The sequence below is a fragment of the Contarinia nasturtii genome, unplaced genomic scaffold, assembly GCF_009176525.2.
Source record: "Contarinia nasturtii isolate CC-2019 unplaced genomic scaffold, AAFC_CNas_1.1 Cnas_scaffold_220, whole genome shotgun sequence".
Classification (NCBI taxonomy): Eukaryota; Metazoa; Arthropoda; class Insecta; order Diptera; family Cecidomyiidae; genus Contarinia; species Contarinia nasturtii.
This window is the reverse complement of record NW_022197577.1, coordinates 1,296,811-1,322,313: the sequence shown is the minus strand read 5'-3', so window position 1 is coordinate 1,322,313 and position 25,503 is coordinate 1,296,811. Positions and strand designations below refer to the sequence as shown.

At 33.6% G+C, this 25,503-nt stretch overlaps 5 protein-coding genes across 5 annotated transcripts; all 5 read right to left on the bottom strand.

Annotated features, from left to right (window-relative positions):
• Positions 1-708: 708 nt before the first annotated feature.
• LOC116337089 lies at positions 709-1,824 on the bottom strand. The gene is made up of 3 exons (XM_031761402.1): positions 1,697-1,824; positions 1,430-1,597; positions 709-1,365 (listed from the first exon to the last, which is right to left on the bottom strand). Exons 1-3 carry the CDS (start codon positions 1,739-1,741, stop codon positions 919-921), a joined length of 660 nt encoding a protein of 219 aa, XP_031617262.1. The 5' UTR covers positions 1,742-1,824; the 3' UTR covers positions 709-918.
• A 482-nt stretch (positions 1,825-2,306) lies between these two features.
• On the bottom strand, positions 2,307-3,252 carry LOC116337099. Its single transcript, XM_031761416.1, has 3 exons — positions 3,116-3,252; positions 2,860-3,021; positions 2,307-2,795 (listed from the first exon to the last, which is right to left on the bottom strand). Exons 1-3 carry the CDS (start codon positions 3,164-3,166, stop codon positions 2,358-2,360), a joined length of 651 nt encoding a protein of 216 aa, XP_031617276.1. The 5' UTR covers positions 3,167-3,252; the 3' UTR covers positions 2,307-2,357.
• Positions 3,253-3,584: 332 nt separating this feature from the next.
• Positions 3,585-4,736, bottom strand: LOC116337113. The gene is made up of 2 exons (XM_031761440.1): positions 4,530-4,736; positions 3,585-4,456 (listed from the first exon to the last, which is right to left on the bottom strand). The coding sequence occupies exons 1-2, from the start codon at positions 4,578-4,580 to the stop codon at positions 3,845-3,847; spliced, it is 663 nt and encodes a 220-aa protein (XP_031617300.1). The 5' UTR covers positions 4,581-4,736; the 3' UTR covers positions 3,585-3,844.
• Positions 4,737-19,972: 15,236 nt separating this feature from the next.
• LOC116337060 lies at positions 19,973-21,540 on the bottom strand. The gene is made up of 4 exons (XM_031761355.1): positions 21,404-21,540; positions 21,167-21,343; positions 21,059-21,109; positions 19,973-21,000 (listed from the first exon to the last, which is right to left on the bottom strand). The coding sequence occupies exons 1-4, from the start codon at positions 21,440-21,442 to the stop codon at positions 20,059-20,061; spliced, it is 1,209 nt and encodes a 402-aa protein (XP_031617215.1). The 5' UTR covers positions 21,443-21,540; the 3' UTR covers positions 19,973-20,058.
• A 661-nt stretch (positions 21,541-22,201) lies between these two features.
• On the bottom strand, positions 22,202-23,153 carry LOC116337106. Its single transcript, XM_031761428.1, has 4 exons — positions 23,020-23,153; positions 22,879-22,959; positions 22,772-22,819; positions 22,202-22,699 (listed from the first exon to the last, which is right to left on the bottom strand). Exons 1-4 carry the CDS (start codon positions 23,056-23,058, stop codon positions 22,259-22,261), a joined length of 609 nt encoding a protein of 202 aa, XP_031617288.1. The 5' UTR covers positions 23,059-23,153; the 3' UTR covers positions 22,202-22,258.
• Positions 23,154-25,503: the final 2,350 nt, after the last annotated feature.

Sequence of the window (25,503 nt, the reverse complement as noted above, 5' to 3'; positions counted from 1 at the left end):
ACTGCTCATCAAAATTCTGACAACACAACGTATATGATCGGTGCAAATCTTCCAATTCATCAAGGACAGAATGAATATATTCAATAAAACTCTCTTTTAATGATATCAAAAATCCATTCCCAGCATGTGAATCGATTGCATTTTGAAGAGTATTGTCTAGTTTAATTTTTTTATCTTCAATGGAATTCAGTTCGTTGACCAATTTCTTCCGAAACATTGTTGAATTATTACCAAACACAGATTGTATCTTTATTGCAAAAAATTATTTTTCAAGGCATCTTTTAGCGTTTTCATTAAATATTTGACTTATATTTGAAATTGAATTCCACTTACGCTGTTTGTAAAAAAATAAAACTAAGGATTTCATCTTGTGTAAAATGTGGTATAACACTACCTTCACATTTTTATGACTATCTTTTATATTTCTTTGAATAGTACGTAAAATTCAACATACATGTGCACAGTTACTACGTGAAAACACCATGTCAGATATTGTTCAAATGATCGATATTCAATAATCTTGAAAATGTTTTTTTATTGTTTTAGTAAAAGGTGTATTTTTTACTCATAGAAAATGAAAAAAAAAAACCAAACAAGAGTTCGAATGTAATCAAGCTGAACATTGGGAATGATAATAATGAAAAACATTCAACCCGGTTGGGTTTAGTGGGCTTTAGATTTTGTCTAAGTTAATACATAAACGATTGGTTTAAATTTGAATTTATCATTTATTAATTGAGAAAAATATATGTAAGAGCAAGAATACATTTGCTAAACTTCATTTGATTTTGTTTAAATCATTGAATAGAAAAGTATACAATATAGAAAATTGGAAACGATAACTAAATATTTGTCGCTTTTCGTATTCTTGAAATCCCGCAGGAAGATCTTTAATTTAAACTTCATGAAATCAAATGCTTAAAATAAACCAAGAGTATTTAACTTGTTTGTAAACTCTCCAGCGATTACTGAGCAATCTTGGTGTGGCACATAAACCAACATATTCATAACAAGTTGATCGGCTTCGTATGTTGTGGCCTTCCAAACTTGCATATTTTTTTCGAACGTTCCGTACTCTATGGCTTCATTTAAATACGAATATAGAACGTTTTTTTCATCTGATAGTTGATCCAACTTTTTTTTTATCGTTTTAATGTAAGATTTAATCATAAAATTGGCAAAAACTTTGTTTTGCCATTCTTTGATTATACGTTGGAATGTTTTGGATTTTGATTTGTGTTTTGGGTCATTTACTTTTTCTAAATATGTTGAATAAATTTGATCAAAAGTTAGGCAACATGACAAGTACTTTGCGTATAATCCTTTCAAATCGCCAACCACAGGATGAAAATGATTATTAAAATCCTAATAATCAAATAATTTTATCTTTAATTTTTTAATATTTCAAGATTAGCTTTATGTGGGATACCTGTTGGATATCTATCAAAACTGTATTTCCGGGATTCTCGTTGATTGCATTTTGAATTATATGGTCGAGTTTGATTATCCCATCTTCGATGGCTTTCATTTCACGTTTCAATTCGTCAACCAGCCTCTTTTGAAACATTGTTGAATCTTTGCCAAACGCAAAATTGATCTGTTTTTGAAAAAAAAGTTTATTTTAATTAAATATTTACAATGTTCTTAAAAAGATATTTATTTCGTTGAAAATTTGATATAAAATTGAAAAACTTACTCCAAAAATTGAAACGAAAAAGAAAACTAGATATAAAGGTTTCATCTTGTTTAAAATCCAGTAAAAGAGTATCTAACTTGACTATTTCAAAATCTTCATTTATATATTTTTTTCGGTTTGCCGTGTCAATTGAATATTATCTTTGGCACAGTTTGGCACATTTTGTACATTTTTCTTTTCGAAAATTGAAGTATTATTTTACAGAATATAAACATATTTCTAATGGAATTCAAAGAACGCATTTTATTATCGAATGATCTTTACACATGTGTTTAATAATGACACAACGCCAAAAACTGGTTGTATTTATTTAAGTCAGAATACGCTTTGTTGGCTTTTGAAATCAAGCTGAACATTGCAAATATAATGAAAAACATTCACCCCAGTTGGGCTTAGTGGAACTGCTAAGAATTGATTTTTTTTTTCAAAATTAATTTTTGGCTATGTTAATACATAAAAAAACTAGTTCAGATTTGGATTTTTTGATTGAATAATTAAGGAAAATGTATGTATTTTCAATATAATAGCAAGAATACATTTACATGTGAATGAATCTGCTAAATTTCATTGATTGACTGCCTCGTCGAATATTTAAAAACTATATAAAAAATATGTTCAAACTTTTCTTTATTTCCGATATCAAATTACATCTTTTCAATTTTTAAAGAACTTTATAAATGTCTTCCAAAAATGCAAACTCATTGGGACGGTCTCTGCTTGATATATGTTTCTGAATACTTTTGTCCAATTCTTTGGCCACTTTTTTCACCGAGTTCCAAGTTTTAATGTTTCCTTTAACAGTGTTGGACTTTATCGCTTCGTCCATTATCACCATGAATACGGCATTTGGATCGGCGAGGCCAAGAAGCTTTTTTTTCACCGTAATTGTGAACGGAGTAACCATGAAGTTAGTTCGAAATTTTCCTTCCCATTGTTTGGCCAAATTATTGAATTTTTTTAGTTTTTCTTTATCATTGGTGTCAGTTACTTGTTTCAAGTACTGTGCATAGATTGGATCAAAAACATTGCAATACATAAGATATATGCGATGCAATTCTTTCAGATGTGTCACCACCGGATGAAAATTATTCTTAAAGTCCTAATAATCAAATAATTTTATCTTTAATTTTTTAATATTTCAAGATTAGCTTTATGTGAGATACCAGTTGCATTGCAATTAGATTTTTATTCCCAGGGTTTTCGTCGATTGCGGTTTGAAGAGCTGTGTCAAGTGTAGTTTTTACGTTGTCGATGGCTTCAAATTCATCATCCAAGTTTTTGCGAAACATGGTTTTTTCATCACCATCGCCAAACACCAAATGAACCTGCGAAAGAAAAAGCATATGATATATGAAGTTATCCATTTGAAAAGATTCTGGTTGCGAATAAAATATCATTTCGAATACAACTTTTACTTACGCCATTTGTTAAAGCTACAATAAAAAAGATGACTTTATTTAATTGTTTCATTTTCCACAAATTATAGAAATTCACTGTTTGATCTTAGTGAAGTGATCTATATTTATACGATTGACTTGGTGTGCAAAAAGTTGTTATGACATTTGAAAAATTGTAAATGACGAAAATATTCCGAAATATTCACTTAATTACAAACAAAATTCAAATTGTTCTTGAATTGAAAAACACGTGTAATCTTCATAGAAATATAACTAGGTCAACAAAACAGTAAATACTATAGAATATTTTGCTACTTAGGTCAATTGGCATGGACCTATGCTTTGAAAATGAATCAGTTTTGAAAAGATTGATCGTTTCTTTTTGATCCTTTTTTATAGTTGAAACAGTTTGAAATTGTACAAATTGAAAAATGAATCCTCATGTTTTAAAGAAAAATGCATTAATATTGCTTGAGAAGAATAACAAATAATTTAATTGTGAAAATATGCCTGTATTTGAAAGAATTACAAAATATTTGTAAATGTTCAATTCCTACAGAGTTCGAAGTAAGAATAACAGCTGACGTTGATGATTCGATTCGATAAATATTTTTTGAGGTAGCATGGAAAAAACCGAGTATGAAATTTCAATATTTTATTGATCTTTATTAAAGAAGGCCGTTGAACTTTTTGCATTATATTTCATTTTTTGAACAAAAACATAAATTACATTTTGACAATATTCTTCCATTTATATGCGAAGAGCCTTTTTCAGATCACTTATGAATCCATTGGTCTCTGGACATTTTGCATCTGCTATTCTTTTTACAATTAAAGCGTAAGTTTCAATCGCCACGCTCTTTACACCTTTCCAGGTGATCAAATTTTCCTCAACACTTCTCCCCGCTCTGACACCATCCAGTATTGCAAAGAATACACTAGTATTTTTATTTGCAAGTTGGTTCAGATTCTTCTTTACATCCGTTATGGACACATTAATCTTGAATGCCATCAGAACTTTTCCTTCCCATTGATTGGCCACAGCGGTGAAATTAGATTTTTTCTTCTTGTCCTTCATCGAAGTCACAATATTTAAATATTCAGAGTATACAGGGTTGAACTTTTCACAACATTCAAGATATTTTTCATGTAGCTCTTCCAGATCTTCCGCCACTGGATAAAAACATGTATTCAGATCCTCTTGTACAGCATTCAAAATTGAACTACCAAATTCATTTCCGACGATTTCATTTATTGTATTCCTTAGATGCCTATTTAGATTGTCTAAAGCTTGATCAATGGCTTCTAACTCAGCGCCCAAGTTCTTTCGAAACATTGATTTCTCACAATTCACCAAGTCTATCTATTTTCGGAGAAATGCAGTAAAATTATAACAAATCAAAGTCTTTTATATATTTCGAATGTTGGCAACTTACACCGCTTGTAAAAATGATAATCAAAAGGAAATGTGGAACGAATTGTTGCATTTTATTGTAGATTTTATTACAAACTTATTTAACTGCGTGCAAACCTATTTATCTGTACAGTAAGTGGAAACACTAGTGCGATAGAGCTCTATTTAAATGATACAAAATTGAAAGCCAAATGAAGATGAGTGTGAACACAACCGTGTGTATAATGTGAGTTATTTCCAAGATTATTTCTTTATAAAAGTGCGTATTTGATCCATCAGGTTGAGTTCTTTTATTTATTTATTTTTTCGTTTAATTTTTAAAATTGTTGGTATCCAAAACGAATAACACACGTCATTTTCCAGACAATATTTTTTGAAGCCACTGAATATTTCTTAAAAATGTTTTCTGAACATTCTTCAAATTTTGGCAATAATAATTCTTTTACGTATTACTTCGAGGGAGAGAAAAAACAAGTTCAGCCGAATTGAAATATTATTTTTTAACACGCTGATCAAACATTGTTCTACATTTTACACCGGCGAAGTCCATGCAAATTAATGTCTGACGTACTTAAAAACAAAAATCTAATTGAAAAAAGAGCGGCTGTTCAATGCAAAGAAGTAACAAACTGAAACGCATTGAATCGAAACGATGAATTTAATTTGACAAAAAACATATTTAACTTTTGTGTAACATAATTCTGGTTTATCTGAATGGAAATTTCACCTCAAATCCCCTTAGGACCAATTTTTTTTTTGTTTCGTCTCTTCACCTCCACATCGTTTCCTATCTCATTGGCTGTTTCCTATCTCATTGTATATGCATTACCCTATCATGGTATGCGATAATGCTAATACGGATTAAACCGTACCACACCGTACTCACCACCCAGCGGTGTGCCAACCAACGGTGTGATTTTTCGTTCTCTGTTAAAACTGAAGTGGAATTACACCGGCATATAACGAATCTGGCACTGGCATTGCAAAACAAAGCCATCAACGGCAGCAGCAGAAGCAGCAACAGCTAAATAAAATTAATCACTAAATAAGTATCTATATCATTTACATGCAGATCGGATGGTTGTACATTGGTTGCTGTGTCTGTTCGTCGCACCAAATGCAAAACTTGTCTATGTATGTGATAATAATATTGTGAATAAATACGAAAAATGGGGTTTGAGATTTTGAAAATGGTGAATTTTGTGAGAATGTCTGTGTATTTGTCGAGCTGATATGCTCGATGCAGTTGATGTGAGTGTTTTTTAAAATAAAGAAGAAAAAACCCCAGGCCCCATTTGATAATGCCGGGTGTTAATGCAACACAAATAATAATCTTTTTGCAAACAGAGCGAGCACATCACACGGTATCGTAGTCGCTTCAGTAAATATAAAATGTCTCTCTCTCTCTCTTTTAATTTTTTCTCGCTCATTCTCACTTCTAAACTAATACGTAGAAAAAAGCAAATGAAATTGTTACTTGTCAGTCTCTATATATCAGTGGCGGATTAAACATACGGTTTTTCAAGTTGAACGCTGTTTGCACATGGTCTCGATGGTGCTGATACATCGATATTTTCTCTCGTACTTCAACACGTATTTTGTTCAAACATCCAGTTCAACTTCCTTCGGGGAGATGGATTGTAATTCGCAAAATGCAGTCAAAACACAAAGAAGAAGAAGCAGCAGCAGAGGAAAAATGTGCTTCGATTTCTGTGCATCTTTCTCTATCTTTGTCAGGCGTATGTGTAATTTCGATAATACAGCCGTTTTATTGCAACACGAACGAATTTTAAGCACATTGACTTTGAATATTTAAGCCCGACTTTGTGCACACAAGCGATATACCAATATAGAATCATCTAACATTTTACATCAGATTATTATTTACCCCATTGGTATCAGGCTCGGAAATGTTCAGGAGATTAAATGCTTTTTCCCTTTTGCCAACTTGTATTGTTTTAACTTTTCTGGAATTAAATTTAAATCACCGCATTCATATCGCCCGCCCTTACCAAGAGCGATCGAGAGTGTCTTAAATCGAACAACGTGTTGACAGAAATAATGATGCCCTGATATTGATCTTGATTTCTCTCATAGAAACGTAATTTTTGTTCATCTTTGCAGCAATTCAAGAGAAAACCGAGAATGTTTCGCTTCGAAAATGTTTAAAATGAAAAGCAAATGCTCAAATGTAAAAATGGCATCTGCGAATAATTTATATGTTAACTGTTTGACGTAACGAAAATGAATTTGACACAATTTCATGAATGTGATTTACCGCCAGGATGAAAAAAAAATTAATAGATTCATAAAAAACAAACCCTCGGCACCCATAACAATTTTATTATTATTATCTCAATGAATTTCTTTTTATTTTCGGTGAACGTTGATTTGATTTCCCCGTTTTCATTACATTTGCCAGTTGCGTATGTGCGGCAGCACAGCATGTTTTTTCGTTCTGTTTGAATCAATCGTTCGCAAGACTGGATTCATTGGCCTGACAGAGAGAAAAACACACCCCATGCATTCGACTATACACGAATCGCATACTAAGTGCCATTTCGGCCGTGATTTCGTTGTAATTCAACTTTAGTTGATAGGCAATATGTTCGTTACGAACTTTAACTCGATTTATATATACTATCTTGGGCCGATTTGGTTCGGGTTTTTCGAGTGTACATTTGTTGATACAACTGATTACTGAGACGCGAACGCGCGTTTTCCACCCTCATTGTATTGCACTCGACCATTTCGAATTCGGATCGACGACGACGACATGCGCAAAAAAAGAGACGAAGAAATGTATTCCATTTTCGGATTGGAGTGTTGAAAAGCTGAAATTGTTGGTTTTAGCAAGTTAATGCGTATTTGATATGCGAATATTGTAATAATATGTCTTTCAATACACACATCATTATGCAACTTCAGTGATTTTTGGATAGATTTGGTAAGCCGGAGGGTGGATTTTACGATGCGTCGACATTTTGAAGGGAGCGCAAATGTTGAAGTTTTTGAAACAATAAACACATTTTCAGTCATTGCCTTTAAGAATTCAGACACATTTAACGATTGTTCGATGTACTGCATCGAATCAAATTTATGCATTACACACACTCAACAACCGAACAAACCATTTTCAATGTGACGCAACGAATTTTACGGACCCACAACCAAATGTAACTAACAAAAATATTTATGATCTTATGGTTTCTGCTTAATATTTATTGCAATTCACAGCACGGTCCACACAGACGATGTGAACACACATGAACTGTGGCACGCCGGAGGAGCAAATAAATTAGATGTAATCATCAATGCCTAATTATATAATAAAGAGTAATTTTATGTTTGAAATGTTACTAGTTGGTCTATTGTTTTCGGAATCGTATTTTCTTATTTACTTTTTACCAGATTGGCCGATATTTTCGGCTCGTAAATGTCTATGCAGAAAATTAGAAGCTATTCATTTATTTGCTGACCTTGCAGTGCGTTGGGTTATATTTAGAGAGGCTAGAAAGAATGGTATTGGATCGAGATCAATCAAAATTGAATGCGTGAATTGATATTTTTGTGAAGCATATGTTAGTGTGTGTTTCTATTGAAAAGTGCGGAAGTTTAGTATTACACGTCGAGAAAATAGAATTAAATGTAAAATTGAATTGATTTTTTATTTGTTTTGCCCAAAAAGTCTTTGGCAAAGACTGTCTCTCTGAGCAATTAATGTGATAATTTTCAACTTTGAGGAGCGCCGCTCCTCCTCTCATAAAAAGTAGAGAAAAAATTTTGTTCTTGAAGAAAAAATCTCCAATTTTGCCGCGAAGTTTTTTAATCTGACGTTCCAAAAGCACCGATCTGCGACGATTTTTTTTACAAATTAGTTTCCTTCGTCTAACAAATATAACTAAGGTTTATATGATTTATGATGCGTTAACACCTGAAATAAAAACGATAATCCAAAACTTTTCGTCGCAATCGAAATCTTTGGGTCGGAACAAAAAATACGGAAAATTTGTCTGGCACGAAGAGTCTCAGTGTGGAGCCAAAAGATTGTTGAGCTATCTGAAATGTACACGATAAATAAAATTTCAAGCTAATCTCACCTCGATTGCTTTCACTTCCGATGTTTCCCGCTGTTTGCACATTTCAACCACATTTTCTTGCCAGGAATAAGATGATTTATACATAAGCCAGGTATTTTGTTGAATATTGCTCCAAAAATGTTCGAAGAATCTTACAAATTGATATTTGGAAATAAAATGTTGCAAATGACAAATTGAAACTGGCAAAAATGTTCATATTAAAAACTTTAGTGGCCAATTTTTTTTAATCAAATCCAAAAATTTGGAAATTGGAAACTATTTTTTATATTTAAAAGAGGTAAAAAAAAAATTCTCATTCGAATATTGAATGGAAAGAAATGTTAAAAAAATATGATTAAATGTAAATCACAAAAGAAAAATCTTCAAACATCTCTTTAGCTGCCTACATTTTGAAATTATATTAATATGCCAAAATCACGTGTGAGTTAAGTTCAATCAGAACCTTTTTAGTTGTCAATGGTACTTGACGAAAAAAACGAAGTGAATAATACAATGAATTAATCCATAAACGTAGACATGATTTTTTTTTGCTTTTGAGTTTCGTAAAAAGGGTCTTCTTTATTCCAGCGCATATGTTCAATGAATTGATTTGCACATTCGATAAAATTGATAATGTGATAACAAAATTGAATGCTCGAATAAGGGAATTAACGAAATGTGCATATTTATTGTGAAAAGGTGAATTATCTCCGTAAATATCTTCGCACCCGGCAAATTTGAAACTTACAAATTTCTTCACTAAAAAATTTTTAATTCAAAATGAACAAAAAAAGGCAGCAGATAGAAAAGCGTCGCCAGCGATTCTCATTCTATCTAAAGACGCCATTAATTCTGTTCACGTAATCAATTGACTGGTGGAATAAAAGGCACTACATTATGGTTCATATGTGTAACATCCATTTTGCGCAAAGTAGTTAGAAAAGAGAAAAACACAGAGAGTCTCTCTTTTCTCAAGTGTGTGAGCATGTTACTTTTCAGTTCGGCGTGTGTTTTTGAGGGTAATAATCATCTTTGGTCCACACACACACACATACCCAGCGCTGAAATTGTAGTTTGATAAAATATTTGCCAAACATGATGGCTTTTAACAGCATCTTCCTCTCAAATGCTTCAGACATTTTCGATTTGCAGCCAAGTATAGCAATGGCAAATGATAATGGGTGCGTGTGTTTGAAATTTGCAATGAGCTGTGAGCTGATTTCAAAATTACGAATTATTTATGGATTCGAATGCTTCGGTTCTCTTACACATACAAACACATGTAAATGCTGACAAACATAGTGTGCACATTGAAACACAGTCTTAATTCGAATGTTTTCCATGGAAATCACGCCCGATGAAAATTCACTCATCACCGTACGTTCGTCTACGATCTTCACTTTGTGCATATCAAGTAGAATGAATAGCTATGCCAATTGAATTTCACATACGGTGATCCAAACACTTGGATTTTTAGCCGATTTTAAAGTACAACCATTACGGGAAATACTCCTTTTTCAAGTGATTCGTTAGAGAAGTAGAATGTACTTTTTTGTCGCCGAAAAAAAGTCCCTTTATTCAAAATCACTCAACATGAACCGGAACACGTTGAGTCCGATGACAAGTAATTCTACTTTCTTTTTAGTATGGTTCACAGTAAATGGAAATGAACTTTGTGACTTGAAAATTCCATTTACTAAAAGTATTGGTTACTTCATGAATGTTTTTGAAAATTGAAGCATCCATTAAATGAAGAGTACGTGCATTTAATCATAAATATTCGTTTTTTTTATTTCAATTCATTCAAATTACATAAATTATAAACATCGAATTTTTTCTATAAATTATTCGAAGATTTTCCGTACATAAAATTGAATCATTAGTTTATAGGCACATGTGTTCTTTTTACTCTTTTCTATGATTTTCTCTCTCTCTCTTTCTTCTTCAGACGAGGAAAATTCAAATTTGAGAAAATGCTGGAAACACTACGGTTGAATGAAAAGTAAATATAACTCTCGTACAAACGTGTGAAAATGAGAACTCGACCTTGATGAAAAGTTTCGCTATTTTAATCTCAAGTACCAAAATTCGGTTCAAAATAAAAGATATTTCAAAAAATAATGAAAACCGTATATTTACAAGTGACTTTGAATGCTTTTCAAAGAAAATTAGATGAATTTTTCTTAGTTTTAAAAAAATGGTGAAAAAATCTTTAAAAAAGAACCGAATCTTTAAAATAAGAATTGATTGGGAGATATCTCACATTGAATCTAAATCGAAACGCATAACAAGGGTGCAATAATTAATAAAAAAAAGTCACTTTCACACATTTCATCTTTAGTGATTAATTAACGAAACCGCAGAGTTTACCAGAAGTGTAGTAGTGCTTCATGATCCAACACGTTTTCCGTTCCTCCGACTCTGTCATTTTCCATAATTTTCAATTTTCATATCGTGAACAGAACCATTTCTGGGGAAATCACAAAATCAAATGCAAAGTGTGTGTGTACGTTGTCAATCAATTTTATCGGCTTCCCTGTGCTCTTGTGCGGCTGCACTGTGGAAAAAATGTGTCAAAACAAGGGATTAACAATTCAATTTCACTTCATTTTAAATTCATTGTTGGCTGCATGTCATCGAAGAGTCGACGTTTTTTTGCTGCTCTTGCCAAGTACACCGTTTACTGTCTCTTCTCCAGGGCGTCGAAGAGACGGTGATGATGGGGGCGTTTTATGCACACACACACATTTCATCTATTTAATCGTTGTGCGGTTCGTATTCCATTATCAAATTGAATATATATATATTTGATTGGCGCAGTATAGTCAATCTGAGTTCATAGTGATGTTATGTAAGCGTTCACCCTGCGTGTGCTACAGTGCCAAAAAAAAAAGTTTTTTTTTATGCACGTGTCCGGCACACGTTTATCTTCAATTTACGACATTTGCACACACAGCAACATCATCACCGCCGTCGCCGCCGCCACCATCTCACCATCGAATGCAGTAGTCAGTCAAACACTACACAATCAACATCATATGCACTTAATTCATCAGTTCATCTCACAGTCTTCGATTTGCATGGCAGAAGAGCATATTTTCAAGCTTGTCGACAATTGCTACTTTTTTTTTCTTGGTTTGTTTGGTGACCGTGTATACACACTCTTCGGAAGCCATCAAAGATTAATATGCAAAAAAGGGTGTACGGATTCGATTTTTGCATTCACGAAGACTGTGCCAGAGAAAAATTAATAGCGATTTATTTCGACCGCTACATGCTGATGTAACACACGTTTGCATCACACGCAACAGAAAATTTGAAACGAAATTGAATGATGAGAATCACGTGGCATTGATCTATTCACAGGCGATACTTAAAGGATGAACAGTAAAATTACCTTTTAATCGGCTCGCAAATTTAACAGTTGCAAAAATAGACACATTGTTAGGTGGAAAATGAAAAGTAACATCGACCTCTTATTCCTTTTCTTTTGGCTTTATTTTTAGAAAGCAATTTTTTAGGTTGACAAAGAACGAAACAACTATGACAGTGTGCTGATAGTAAAAGCATGATCTGAAAACTACCCAATAAATTTGCAATGTTTGGCAGAAATTATTCGCAGAAACAGCGACTCATATCCGTTCAGCGGAAACATCCACTTTTCAATTCGATCACGTGCGATAGTCATGCTGAGTCTTTTTTTCCATCCAAATGGACGTTCACTCGTCTTGCAGATGCCACTTCATTTGTGAATTTAAAAATACATTTTTTTTGTTCGGCTGTCGACGAGAAAATCACAGCATGAAAGTTCACACACAATAGAAAAAACATATTTTCGATGATCAAATTTAGTTCAATTCCATTCGCGTTAAGTTTAGGTGTGTTTGCGCAATACAATTTAAAGTGGCAAACGATTAATAATGTGAATTAAATGAAATATGAAATCATTATCTCTTCAATTTTCAGTCTCCCATACAGCCAGCAGTGGTAGTGTACTTTTGATTTGTAAATTGCGCGGCGCAAAATCCATTGAATGATTGAAGAGTGCTTCAGAATTTTTATATACATACGCATCAACACATGCTCGAATGATATGCCATTGCGGTTACTTCACTTGATTGATGACGATGATGATGAATTTTGGAAGCTTCGAATATGCTCGAACATGAATAGGCTTCACACATGATTGAAAATGAACGGTTTATGAACGAATATTAAATTTAAAATAAACCTTTCTATTTTGTTTTTCAAATTTCTCCCACAGCAGTGTAAAAATGTAGGCTCTTTTTTTAAATGGCCTCGAAATTGTTACATCTTTTCTCTATGTTAAGTTTTTCTCTGTAAACTATTCAACACTGATATCTAAAAAATGTTTATCGAACAACGCTCATTTTATTGATTGGGCGGATCGAAATTGCTCAAAAATATCTACAAAAAGTGGCAAAAAACGTACACGTGAAACTAAATCACTATCGATTTAATTTATGAGTCAATTCAATTTAATATCAAATCACCAAGAAAGTGGCCTTAGTTGCGGATATCATTCGATCAATATCCATTTTAAAAAACTCAATTGCCCACGTGACTTTGAAAATCACATTGAAAAAAATCACCAAATGGGTATCACATGTCATTTGTCGTAGGTCTCCCTGGCCATTAAGCGCCCAAAAGAATGTATTCAGTATTCAGCGATGATGTAGCATTAGAAAAATATCTAAAATATATATATGCATTTGGCCCGAACTAAAGTCGCATAACGATGGCGGTGCCAGTGATAGCACATTGTAGTTGTAATGCAATGATTTAGCGATATGATGGAAAATATTTTAAACTAAGCTAGCGACAGAGCGTTGGTGAGAGAAGGGTAACGCTTCGGTTAATGGTTATTGCTCGATGGTCGAATGTGATGATGTTTATTTTTTCGTACTCGTTCAGCGTTTGAATTCCCCGGTGGTAATGTTGTTGCTGTTGAAAAGTGCCAGATAACGGAACGTGTTTACATTTTATAGCGTTTTAAATTTATCTATGTTGATAGCATGTGAGCAATTTAAAAGTGCGCTATAAGACGATGGCAAAATAGGAAAAAAACCATACGCTTACTCGCGAGCATGTAAATGTGTCCTGTTATCGGCCATGTTATTTTTGAACATTAACTGATATATCAAGCGGTCCTCTCGGTGTGCCAAGACGAAATTGCGTTTATATGCCGAAGTTGGGTCATGCTCAGCAGCACAAGAAATAAACCATTTCAAAGATAAGAATTCTCGCTTAAGAAAATTACGCAACACACGAGAGTAAGAGAACCACCATTGCATATGCTCATATCATCATCATCTTCAATCGAGTAAAATGAACCGACGTGTCATTTATTTGAAGCTAGTTTTTTCCCTTATCATAATATATTTGCGAAATATTTTTTTTTTAATGTTGATAAAAGAAAAAAGGCTTATTTATCTAATGTGTATAGATTTTGCCCCAAAGGAATACATGCGTACTATTGTGATTTAATAGTAAATTTCAGGAAATTATCGAAGTAAATTCAAATTTAACAATGTTTGCAGAGTGTGGCATTTTGTTGGTTGAACTATTGTCAGTCAAAGCCTCAAACTCATGAAAAATGTGCAAATTTCGTAAAAGAGAGATAAGTTCAATGTCTCATTTAGTTTTCAATCAAACGAAAACTCGATTTTTTACAAAACGGTTCCGTTTCACCCATTCGGTTACAGAAAGGTCATTTGCATTACCTCGAAGGAATAAAGTGGTATTACATTAACAAAGAGTAATGTGAATACAGCTCAGAAGCAGATGGATTTTCCATCCGTCAACAATTAAAATGATTTCATTTTATATCCCTCGCATCGATTAATATGACAAACTCTGCATTGAAATATATTTTAAGATAAATGACGAGGAGCAAAAACTAGACAGAAAAAAAACAAACACTTAATTGAAGTAGCCATTTCACCCAGTCCATGGTGCGGTGAAAAATTGTTGGCTCTTGAGAGAAATGAGCATGGGATTTAATCGTCATTAAGGTAAAGCATCTCAACTTAAGAAGAAATGAGAAAAAAAAGACATTTGTAACTTAATACAGTTGTATGTGTGCGCCATCAAAGAGTCGCGCAATCAGTGTGTGGAACAACCCTTTTCGGAGCAAATAGATCAAAATATCAAATAAAATCCAGTGTGTGATGGAAATGGAATGAAGTGTACAAATGACACGAACTGACATAGGTCTTCCAGGTACAAATGCATACTATGCCCGCGATCATCGTCCAACTCTACTCCGTTTACCTTCGATTTTGTGAACGCGCGCTCGGTCATAATCATAACTGAAATAAAATCATAAACTTGCCGGTATTTTGTCGATATTTATATGAAAAAAAAAAATAGTGCGCGTAATAATCAAAATGAAGGACCGCGCAGTCGAGCATACTTGGTGCCGGTGAGAAAGGAAATCGTATTAAATTAAAAGGGTTGGTTTGAATCGATTGCGCTAAGCTGCCTCATACGTACATGACACGTAATTGAATATGCATGAAACTGGACATATATATCACGGCACCGCTTCGTTTTTTCTTGTTCGCTTCTTCTTTTGATTTCATTTAATGCGTCTTTCTTGTTAGTTGTCGTGGTGTATGTGAGTGTCTTTGCCACTCTAGTTACATCGTTTCTTCATATCTTGTTTTCAGATTTATCGCGTCGTTTTTTCCACCGCGATACATTTCTCGCATTTTTTCATACTTGGCTTCACTTCTGGTTCGGCACACCGAAATTTATTTTGTTGTCCATGCACACACGAAAATGGTGCGCGACTCTTGTTTGCATTTTACTGTTGTGTTTTTATTGCGATTATTATTCCATTTTCCTGTTTTTTATGGATCTCTCAAGTCGATCCGTATCTACCGTTTCGTAGATATTGTTGTGCGTGCGCGTTTCTTCACTTATTCGATGGTAATGACGCGGACGCTCGCGTGTTTTTTCTGCTCTTTCCTTCGTTTCGAAAGCATATACCGTTTATATGATTTATTCGCCTCTTACTATTCGCGCTTTTCTTCATTTTCAGCATTCCTTTTGTCTGTTTCTATTGTTCGATTTTTGTGTTTTTTTGTTTGCTTCACCGCTCACTGTCCATGTCCACTCCATTGTCAAATCGCAACGAAAAAATTAAAACAAGACTCTCACTCATGATATAAATCCAAGCATGCAAGGATCAATGAATCCTTTTGTTTTTATCCTTCCATCAGTGTTGTGGGAATATTTTTTGAATAAGAAAAAAACTTGTTGGAACAGCGGAAAATTGGTCATTATGCATGTGTTCAATTCAATAAAATACAATTTATCGCGATCGGAACGGCCATTGGTCAGTTTTAGTGGAAACCAGATATTTCGCGCTTTATCAATGCACTTTATCGCAGAGTTTTTTAACGGATTTTTTTTTCGTTCAACGGTTCATTCGCGCCCATGACCTGAGGTACTTAGCAAATCAAGATTTTTTTTTTTAACGATGACCATTAATGCGTGAGAAATGATCGCGTTTCAAGAGCGATTTGAACCGCTTTTTTTAATATCACATTTATAACGGCCATTAAGATTGAGTGTGTAAATATTTTTCCGGCATTTATTTGTTTGGTTTATTTATTTTTCACATTTATTAAATATTGTTGTCATAATGGTTAAAGATGCCACTTGAGCCGACTTGTTTGATGCAATAAAAATCGCGGATCGTTGAACGACCATAAATCTCGAAACTATGAGAAACGCATACAACTCCCAATTTTATATTTGATTATCCAATGCGATGCGATGATCGAATGGCCGAATGACGAAGGGGCGATGCATTTTGTTGCAAGCAAACCCAACGGCAACGAAAAATGCAAATTGCATCTCGCTACTATCTACCCAATGTAGATTTATAGACGAATATTAAACGAATGATCGAAAAAAATACTCAGATAAGCAGCCTTCTTCGTAACTGCCGAACATAACTACCTTTCATTGGTAAGAAGAAAAAAATCAGAAGAGTGAACGCGTTTATTAATCGTGTGAATTGAATCAACGAATGTATTGGAAACTATTTTAAATTTTATAGGTACGTAAACACAAGTCGACTCTTAAACGAAAAAAAATGCATTAATTTTTAAAACGGGGCGATATGTGCATTCGAAGGCAGACGAACTGCGTGATATAAAATGCAAGTCGTTAGCGTACATCCATTCGCTTGAGAATATGAACTCACTTAATCAACCCTTTCCCGTGGTGTTTGAATACTGTTTTTTTCTTCATTCAGCCTTCGTTTTTTTTATCTCGAAAATATCGCGCGCATTTTAACACATTCGCAACAATGCATTCAACATAATTTCGATGATTTGCAACATAATTTCGATTTTTTTCTGTGGTGTGCAAAAATCCTTTGTCTTTATTTTGGCTCGATGACACATTTTTACAAATTCACTGGAGTATAATGTTTTTCATCCACTTTTCTTATGGCAACACGTCCATTTCATACAGATGATTCTTCTTCTTTTTTAACATTTTTTTGGCACAATGATTTAGATGTTTCTTTTGACTATCAATAAAGATCTTTTTCCGCCGTCAACATTCAAAGGAATACAGTAGCCAAAGGTCAAAGTGGCCCACCATGAGGTTTTTTTCTGTCATTATTTTTCCATTCATATTTTTTTTTTTTGCTCGGTATACATGAACTTTAACCATTTTAACATTTATCCACAAATTCTATGGGCACATGCAAATTTGCACTTAAATGCTTGTGTATTTGGTTGGAAAATATAACCGAAACATTTTTCACAAAATTTGCATAATCGGTGGAAAAAAAGACCATACCAAATTCGATGCGACTTAAAAAATCCCTTCATTTTCTTCTCGTTATTTCTTTTTCTACTTTTTTAGCAATAAAATCGCGATAAGTAATGAAAAATACCATCCGAAATTTGATGGAAAAACGGGATTTGATAGAAGTAGATGATAGAACATAGCAACATCAAACAAATGAACGGGAGAGAAAAAATCTGATCTCAACATTTATCTGCACGATTTCGTGGCAAAAACTTGTTTTTTAACTAGCGGTTTTAGTTGCACACGGGCATCATGTTCTCAATTTCGATTCGCTCAAAAGCATATCATACACACAGAGATTTGATACAGCTCGTTTTCGAACAAACGGGAAAAAAATGAAGTGAAATAGCAGCGAATAAATGTTATTCTGTTGCTTTCATCTCCTCATTTCACGTCTTTTTATGCATCAAGAGATGGTTTAGTTTTTTTTGTTGTTTTCATCTCCCTCGGTTAGCCGTTAATGTGTGTGAATCACCCTACCTAATGGAGGTATCACGTAATATTATTTTTATTTTATAAAATTCGCTTTTGAATCTTGTTTCCCAAAATGTGGTCGCTTGTGAAGAGATCCGACGAAATTTCTGGTTTTCACGTGAAAATTGGTCATTTTGAGATGAGTAAAATCGACGTAAAAACAAAAAAACGCGACCGTTTCTCAACATATCATCAATTTTAGGCAGCAACAGTAAAAGGGTTCGCATTTCTATTGTTGCCCGTACATGAATTAATTAGAATTATTTTTTCGGTGGTTAGCAACTAAGGATGCGCACATAAAATATGTAACAAATGCTTTTCTAATGCTCGACCGACGAGAAGAAATGAAGTAGGAAAAAAATGAGAAAAGAAAACTTTTGATACAGGCGCGAGAAATGTGTGATGTTAATTCTAGCATCGATATCAAATGTCAATGTATGTGGATGTGTCGAACGTCGTTCTTTTCGGGTGTTTTCTAGGTGGTTGAATGACCCAAATAAACCGCTGTTGTCGTTGTTTCAATTACGCAATCGACTCGTTTCATTCCCAGAATGATGTTGTTCGCTTGACGACGGCGACAATCACAATGAAATGTTTAAACACACGCGGTTTTGTTACGTAAACAATTTCCCAGCTGAGCGAACGAAAGACAGCTAAAAGATGAAGAACAATAGCGTTTGATATCATGTTCGCGTCTTTGAATGTTCACTTGGCCGTGAAAGAGTTATGGCTGTTGGTATGCGTGTGATAAAGAATTATACAATAACGGCGATTGTTCATTTTTCGGACTCTCACCGAGCTAGTTTCTTTTTTTGGCATTGTTTTCGCATTCAGCTTCGTTTGGTTGTCATTTGAACAGATCACCCTTGTTGCTACATCACGATGATGACAGCATTGCCATCAGTTGCTACTGTTTTCTCGTGGCTATAAATTAGGAAAATCTTTAATAAAATTGTATTTAAAATACTTTACAAATGAATTATGGCCATAGTTAAATACGAAAATCCATTTACAGATGTTCAAAATTAATGTGTTTGGAGAACACTCGCGTAGAACACTGATATTTTCATTAGCATCCTGAATGAAAGACCACTTGGGCTGATTTTAACGAAACTTTTTTTTCTTCAGGTGTTGTCGACATTAAATTATGATTTGATTCAAAATAAAAAAAGGATTTTCGTTTTGTCCCCAAGCACACATCCTGGCAATAAATATTGACAAAAAGATCGTAATAGATCATCTTAATATATAATTTACGACGTTGAAGCTCCGATTGCGTCGTCCGTTTTATTTCATGCAGCGAAAGGGATTAAAAAGAAACATTGAACAAGAATAGAGAGTGAAGAGAAGTCGAAGGAAATGGAAGAGAAAGGAGAATAAATCTATATTACTACTTTGTCCCTTGACAATTATTTTGAATATTCATTTTTTTTTAGTTTTCGCAATTAATTTAAAACAGTTTGGAATTATCTGTTTTATTTTGAATTTTTTGTAAAGCACTTTCCGAACCAACGTTCATTTGTACTATTTTCCATTAAAATTTCAGATTTTTTATAGTTTCAAATAAACGTAATTTTATTTATGTTCATTTTACATATGGATTCTTATTTAAAAATAGAATGGTAACAAGTGGTCTATCTGAATCAAGCGAAAATTTTGTATCATTTTTGTTTATTAATCAATAACTGAGTTCATTTTTCTTGAAGAATTTGGAAATGTTGACATAAAAATTACGCTCGATTAAGTTTTAAAAAAAACAATTGATTCAATTTTCCAAAAAAATGTGATTTATGCTCGAATTTTATTCATTTCGAACGCTCAGTAGAGTTCATATTTTCAGAGAGTTCATTGATTTATTAGATAAGTAAAGGGCGGGCCATGTCATACCACAACTATAGCCAAAACTAACGATACCAACTATTGTGGCTTAATTCGGATCGTTATTGGGGATAAGTTGAAGTGGACCTCCACTATCTCCTGACTAGAAATGATTTTTTGACATTTTAAAATTTTGAGATGATTACAATCGTGTTTGCGGAAAAGTAAAAACAAAATGTTACTTTTAAATGTATTCAAATTAGAATAATTTCTTTATTTAGTTTCTCCATGCACAGTTTCCGTTTTAAATAATCATTATTTCGTTTAAGTTGGTTTCCAGTTATTAATTGTTTTCGAATTAAAAGTCGGTTTCGGGTATGCGGTTACATCTTTAGCTGGTTTCGAACTTTCACCCTTCAAGCTTTCTGCTTTCGAACTCCCTTTTTTCGAAATTTCTGCTTTCTTCTTTTCAACAAATTGAACTCCATTTGATTTGGAACTTTCCGATGTCTGAATCTTTGATTTTGAGCTGGAAGTTTTAGACTTTTTGTCCAGTACTGCTGTTGTTTTGGACTTCGAATCATTATTTTGGGTGGAACTTGCGACCTTTTTGTATAGTGTTTTCAAACTTGTTTTTAGCTTCGAAGCGCTGTGTTTAGTGGAAGTTGTCACTTTTTTGTCCAGTACCTCTGTTTGTAATTTCGAATCGATATTTTGAGCGGAAGTTTCAACTTTTTTGTCCAACATTTCTATTCCCAATTTCAATTTAGAATCAATATGTTGATTGGAAGTTGCAACTTTGCTGTCCAGTATTTCTACGCTTGATTTATGTTTCGAATCGATATGTTGGGAAGAAGTTTCAACTTTTTTCTCAAATATTTCTACGCTTGTTTTCAATTTGGAATCGATATCTTGAGTAGAAGATGCAACTTTGTTGTCCAATATTTCCACACCTGTTTTTAACTTCGAGTCGATATGATGAGTTGAATCTGCGACTTTATTGTCCAATATTTCCAATTTTTCTTTCAACTTTGAATCGATATGATTAGCAGAAGTTTCAACTTTTTTGTCTAATATTTCTAAGTTTGTTTTTAACTTCGAATCGATATCTTGCGTGATGGTTGCGACTTTTTTATCCAGGATTTCCACATTTGCTCTTAAGTTCGAATCGCTATGCTGAGGGGAAGTACCAACCTTTTTGTCCTGTTTGTCTGCCTTTGTTTTTTGCTTCGAACCCGCTTTCACACCTTCATTCTTTAGTACTTCCTACAAAAATAGATAGTCAATCATGAAAGCACATTTTTAAACAATAACATTTTCTCACATCACAATCACAACCAGGTGGTAGCTGACCGAAGTCGCGTTCAAAATAGATCTGCAAAATTAACAATCGAAAATTAAAATGTGAAGCAGAAATATTTATAATACGTACTCTTCTACGTGTCGGTAAATTTTGTACGTATTCCGAAGACGTAGGTTCAGTTGGAGGTGCCACGTCAGTCCCAATTTCAGTATACTTAATACATAAACGTCTACATATCAGTAATTTTTTTTCATAATCCGAAGAAGTAGGTTTAGTTGGAGGTCCCACGACATTCGCAATTAGAAACTATTAAAAAATATATAATATTTTTAATTTTCTATTTTGCTGCAGAGAAAAACAATTTACCTGAGATATCACGATCCCAATGAAAAATGGAATAAACATCTTTTCAACTCAATATTCTTGCGTGCAGTTTACAATAGAAATATTTCTAAGTAGACTGATCAAGCTACGTCGATTTATATATTCTTTTGAATGTGCGCAACAAATATATGTTCCACGTCCTCTGCGAAAAGCGTAAATGTTTTATGATGGAATTTATAACAAAGTTTGCAATCCATTTTCGCTCAACTAATATTTCTCCAATACTTTCTCTCACATTCTACAATTCACAAGTGAAGAAATATTTCGACGATATAATTATATGACGTCAATTGTAACTTTAAAAACAATGGATAATGTTTGTTGAAAACTCAAAAACATCATTTAAACACGTTTTTTGATCTCAAATTGCTATTAGATGATTCAAAAATACGTCACGCGATAATTTCTATCTAAAGAAGAAAAGAATTGATCAAATCGTAAAAAAAAGAGAAGAATTGATATTTTCATTAACAAACTACTCAAAACTTTGCTTGGGATGGCATACTTGTCATTATATTGGCAAGCAGTTGTCACCAAACTATGAATGGACAGAAAGGATTTTTTCGCTGGTCACTAAGCACATTTAATGGTAATAATTGAAAAAAGATCGTTATAGAACATCTCAATTATCTGTTGGAAAACGAAAACTAAGAAAGATGTTGATTTAATACCACGATTTTTTGTTCATATTCATCGCTGGTGAAAATTCAGAGTTAAACTAAAAGCAGTGCATACTTTCGAGATCCGAACATATTTTTAAGGAAAATAAAAAACCAAATATTGCATTTGTATGTTCACTGAAGCCAGAATAATTTATTTGAGTTTAAATGATTCTATTTAAGTTGGTTTCCAGTTGTTAATAGATTTCGATCTGAAGTTCGGTCTCCAGTATAAAACTGGTTTTTGATTGTCTTGTGTAGCGCTACTATCCGGCTTTGAACTTTCAGTCTTCGAACTTTCTCCCTTCGAAATTGACTTTTGCTTTTGCACTACTTTCGGACTATTCGGTTTGGGACTTTGTGGCTTTGGGATATCTCCTTTGGGACTTGCAATTGATCTCGGACTGTCGACTTTTGGAATGGAAATTGGAGTGTATGGTATGGAACTTTCTGGGGATGATCTGGGGCTGGTATCAAGCTGTGGAGAAGTTCCCACTTTTTCATCCTGTGTCCCCACCTCCATTTTTAACTTCGAATCATTTTGCACTTTCTGTTCCTCTTTTTCCACGTTTGGCTTTAATTTTGAATCACTATGTACGCGGATATTCCTTTTTAGTTCCTAAAAAACACAGATATTCAATTATGAAAGTTATATTCAACGTGCATTTTTTTTAAATTAACATATTCTTACAATGGAATCATAATCAGGAAGCTGACTGAAGTCGCGTTCAAAATATATCTGTAAAAAAAAAACAAATTAAAACAAGCTGAAATATTTTCAATAAAATGAATACATGCCCTTCTATGTTGCGGTAATCTTTGTACGTATTTCGAAGAATTGGGTTTAGTTGGAGGTGCCACGATATTCACAATTAGAAACTGTTGAGAAAAAAATAATATTTTACAATTTTCCTTTTGCTTTAGAGAAAAACAATTTACCTGAGAAATAACGATCCCAATGAAAAATGGAGTAAACATTTTTTCAACTCAATATTCTTGCTTGGAGTTTACAATAGAAATATTTTTAAGTAGACTGATGTATTCCAACAGTCTTCATCGCTTTATATATTCTTTTGAATGTGGGCAAATGTATATACACGTGTTGTGCGAAAAACGTAAATGAACTCCAGAATTTTTTAACACATATACCCAGAGTTTACATTCTAATGCATAAATAAAGAAATAATTGACAATATAATTGTATGACATCTGTGACATTATAATTGTAAAAACAAAATATACACTGTTTATTGAAAACTCAAAACATGTGTTTCAATCTCGAATTGCCATTAGATGGTTCAAAAATACGTCACGACATTTTCTATCTGAAGAAGATAGAAGAATTGATATTTTCATTAACAAACTCAAAACTCTGCTTGGGATGGCATAATTGTCGTTATATTCCACAGAGCAGTTGTCATTAAATTATGAATGAAGCGAATGGATTTTCTCGCCGGCCCTAAGTCACTAAGCACATATCATGGCAATAAAAATTGACAAAAAGATCGTAATAGATCATCTTAATACAAAATTTACGACTTTGATGCTCCGATTGTGTCCGTCCGTTTTGCTCCGAATGCCACGATAGAAGAAGAAGAATCACCGGGAAAGAGGGATGTGATCGATAGAGAAAAAAATCTCTTCGTTTTTTGTCTCTTGATAATTTATTGATTCAAAAAAACAAAACCCAGTGACGACCAAATTCGGATCGAATGTCCTTTTCGTCGCTCAATTCGAAGATTTAAATCAGTATTTCCACCCCTGTGTGACACAGTAAATCTTCTTTTACTTTCGCCGTTTGTTTGCTTTTTTTTATTGCTTTTTAATTTTTTACGTTCGTTCACAACTCAGTCGGGTTCGATGCTGTTGTTTATCATCGGAATGCATAGTTATTTATGGGTCCAAGCTCTTTCAACTTTTATGGCACGACGACATGCAAATCTATATGATATAAATCTATTTTCGAACGGGTTTAAGACTCCTTGCTCCGTTCGCTACCTGCACCATGTGAAATAAATATGCTTGGAAATTATGAATTTCAATTATAAATTCCATCATATTCACTTTAGAACTTTATAATAATCGAATATCGTCACATTAACCGAATGAAACAAGAGACAGAATATATCGTGCATTTACCACGAGATGTACGATCTACCAGAGGGGATGTGTTTTACATGCGTGCGACTATAAATTATATTAACTGAAGGTAAAAACAAACCATAGTCAATGCAAGTCGTTAGAACAAAAAATTCAAATGCGCGCACTACTTTCCGAAAAGAAGAAGAAAATCAAGGCGAAAAAATGCATGTTCTCGCGGGTTAATCACATGAGTTATATGTGTGTGATCCGTCGTTGCAAAAGATTTATGACATTTTGTTGCGGTTTTCCAACAATGAAACCGTTAAAAATTGGTACACACGTAACCCATTTTCGGTGTTGCTTCAGGCATTGCATCGATGCAATTGTTTCGACACATCGTGTTTTAGCGCGCGCCTTTCTAATCGTTTTCAAAACAAATTTTACGTAAAATCATTTTCTTTCTATTTTACGTGGTTGCTCTTGTGTCTTTTAAATAGATACTGTTTACAGCTCAGTCAATTCTTTTCTTTCTCTTAAAAAGATTGCCAAAATTATTTTCACTTACAATTAACTTCGATGAAGCCAATCCATTGCAAAAATCGTACACCCAATTCGAACCAGTAGTGAACGGTTCGTTCTGTTTCCCGTCAGGAGCACATTGTGTCAAATAAAATCAATTCAATCATGATGGCATATTGAACGCTCATATACAATGTGCATGTGCGCAAAAAGAGGCAGTTCATACGCACTCGATATGATATTAATCGTTTGGCAAATAATTTTGCTCTGATTGAAATTCTGTTCGGTTTGCGTCGTTCCATTATTATTAAAATACGATGAGTGCACAGAGTAAAGTCGTCTCGACCTCCGGATGAAATCGGTCGATTTTGATCTCGTACAAAAGATTAGATTGCAATTTAATATATAGAAAACCATATTCATTGAGGTTTACTGAATCGCATACATGCGACGACAACCGGCCGACGTACAATTTTTTTTGTTACCTTCCATATTTCTCTCTCTAGTAGATTTTTTTAATGAACGAGTAAGCACAGCAGGTTTCGCATTATTGGTTCTTTTCTGCATACGTTTATTTGAATGACAGAGAGAGAGAGAGAGAGTTTGTCAAGCGATGGAAGAAATTTTCTCATGTCGACAAAAATTGCAAAGCGAATGGTTTTTGCATTGTTCATACCTCGTTGGTATTAAATATGGAATTTCAATTTGGTTAATATGGTACATTTCCTGCGTGTTTCACATAGAAATAAGGCGAAATGAAGAAAGAGACAGAGCAAGAATGAAATCAATTCACACAGTAAATTATGCAATTTCATAAAATGC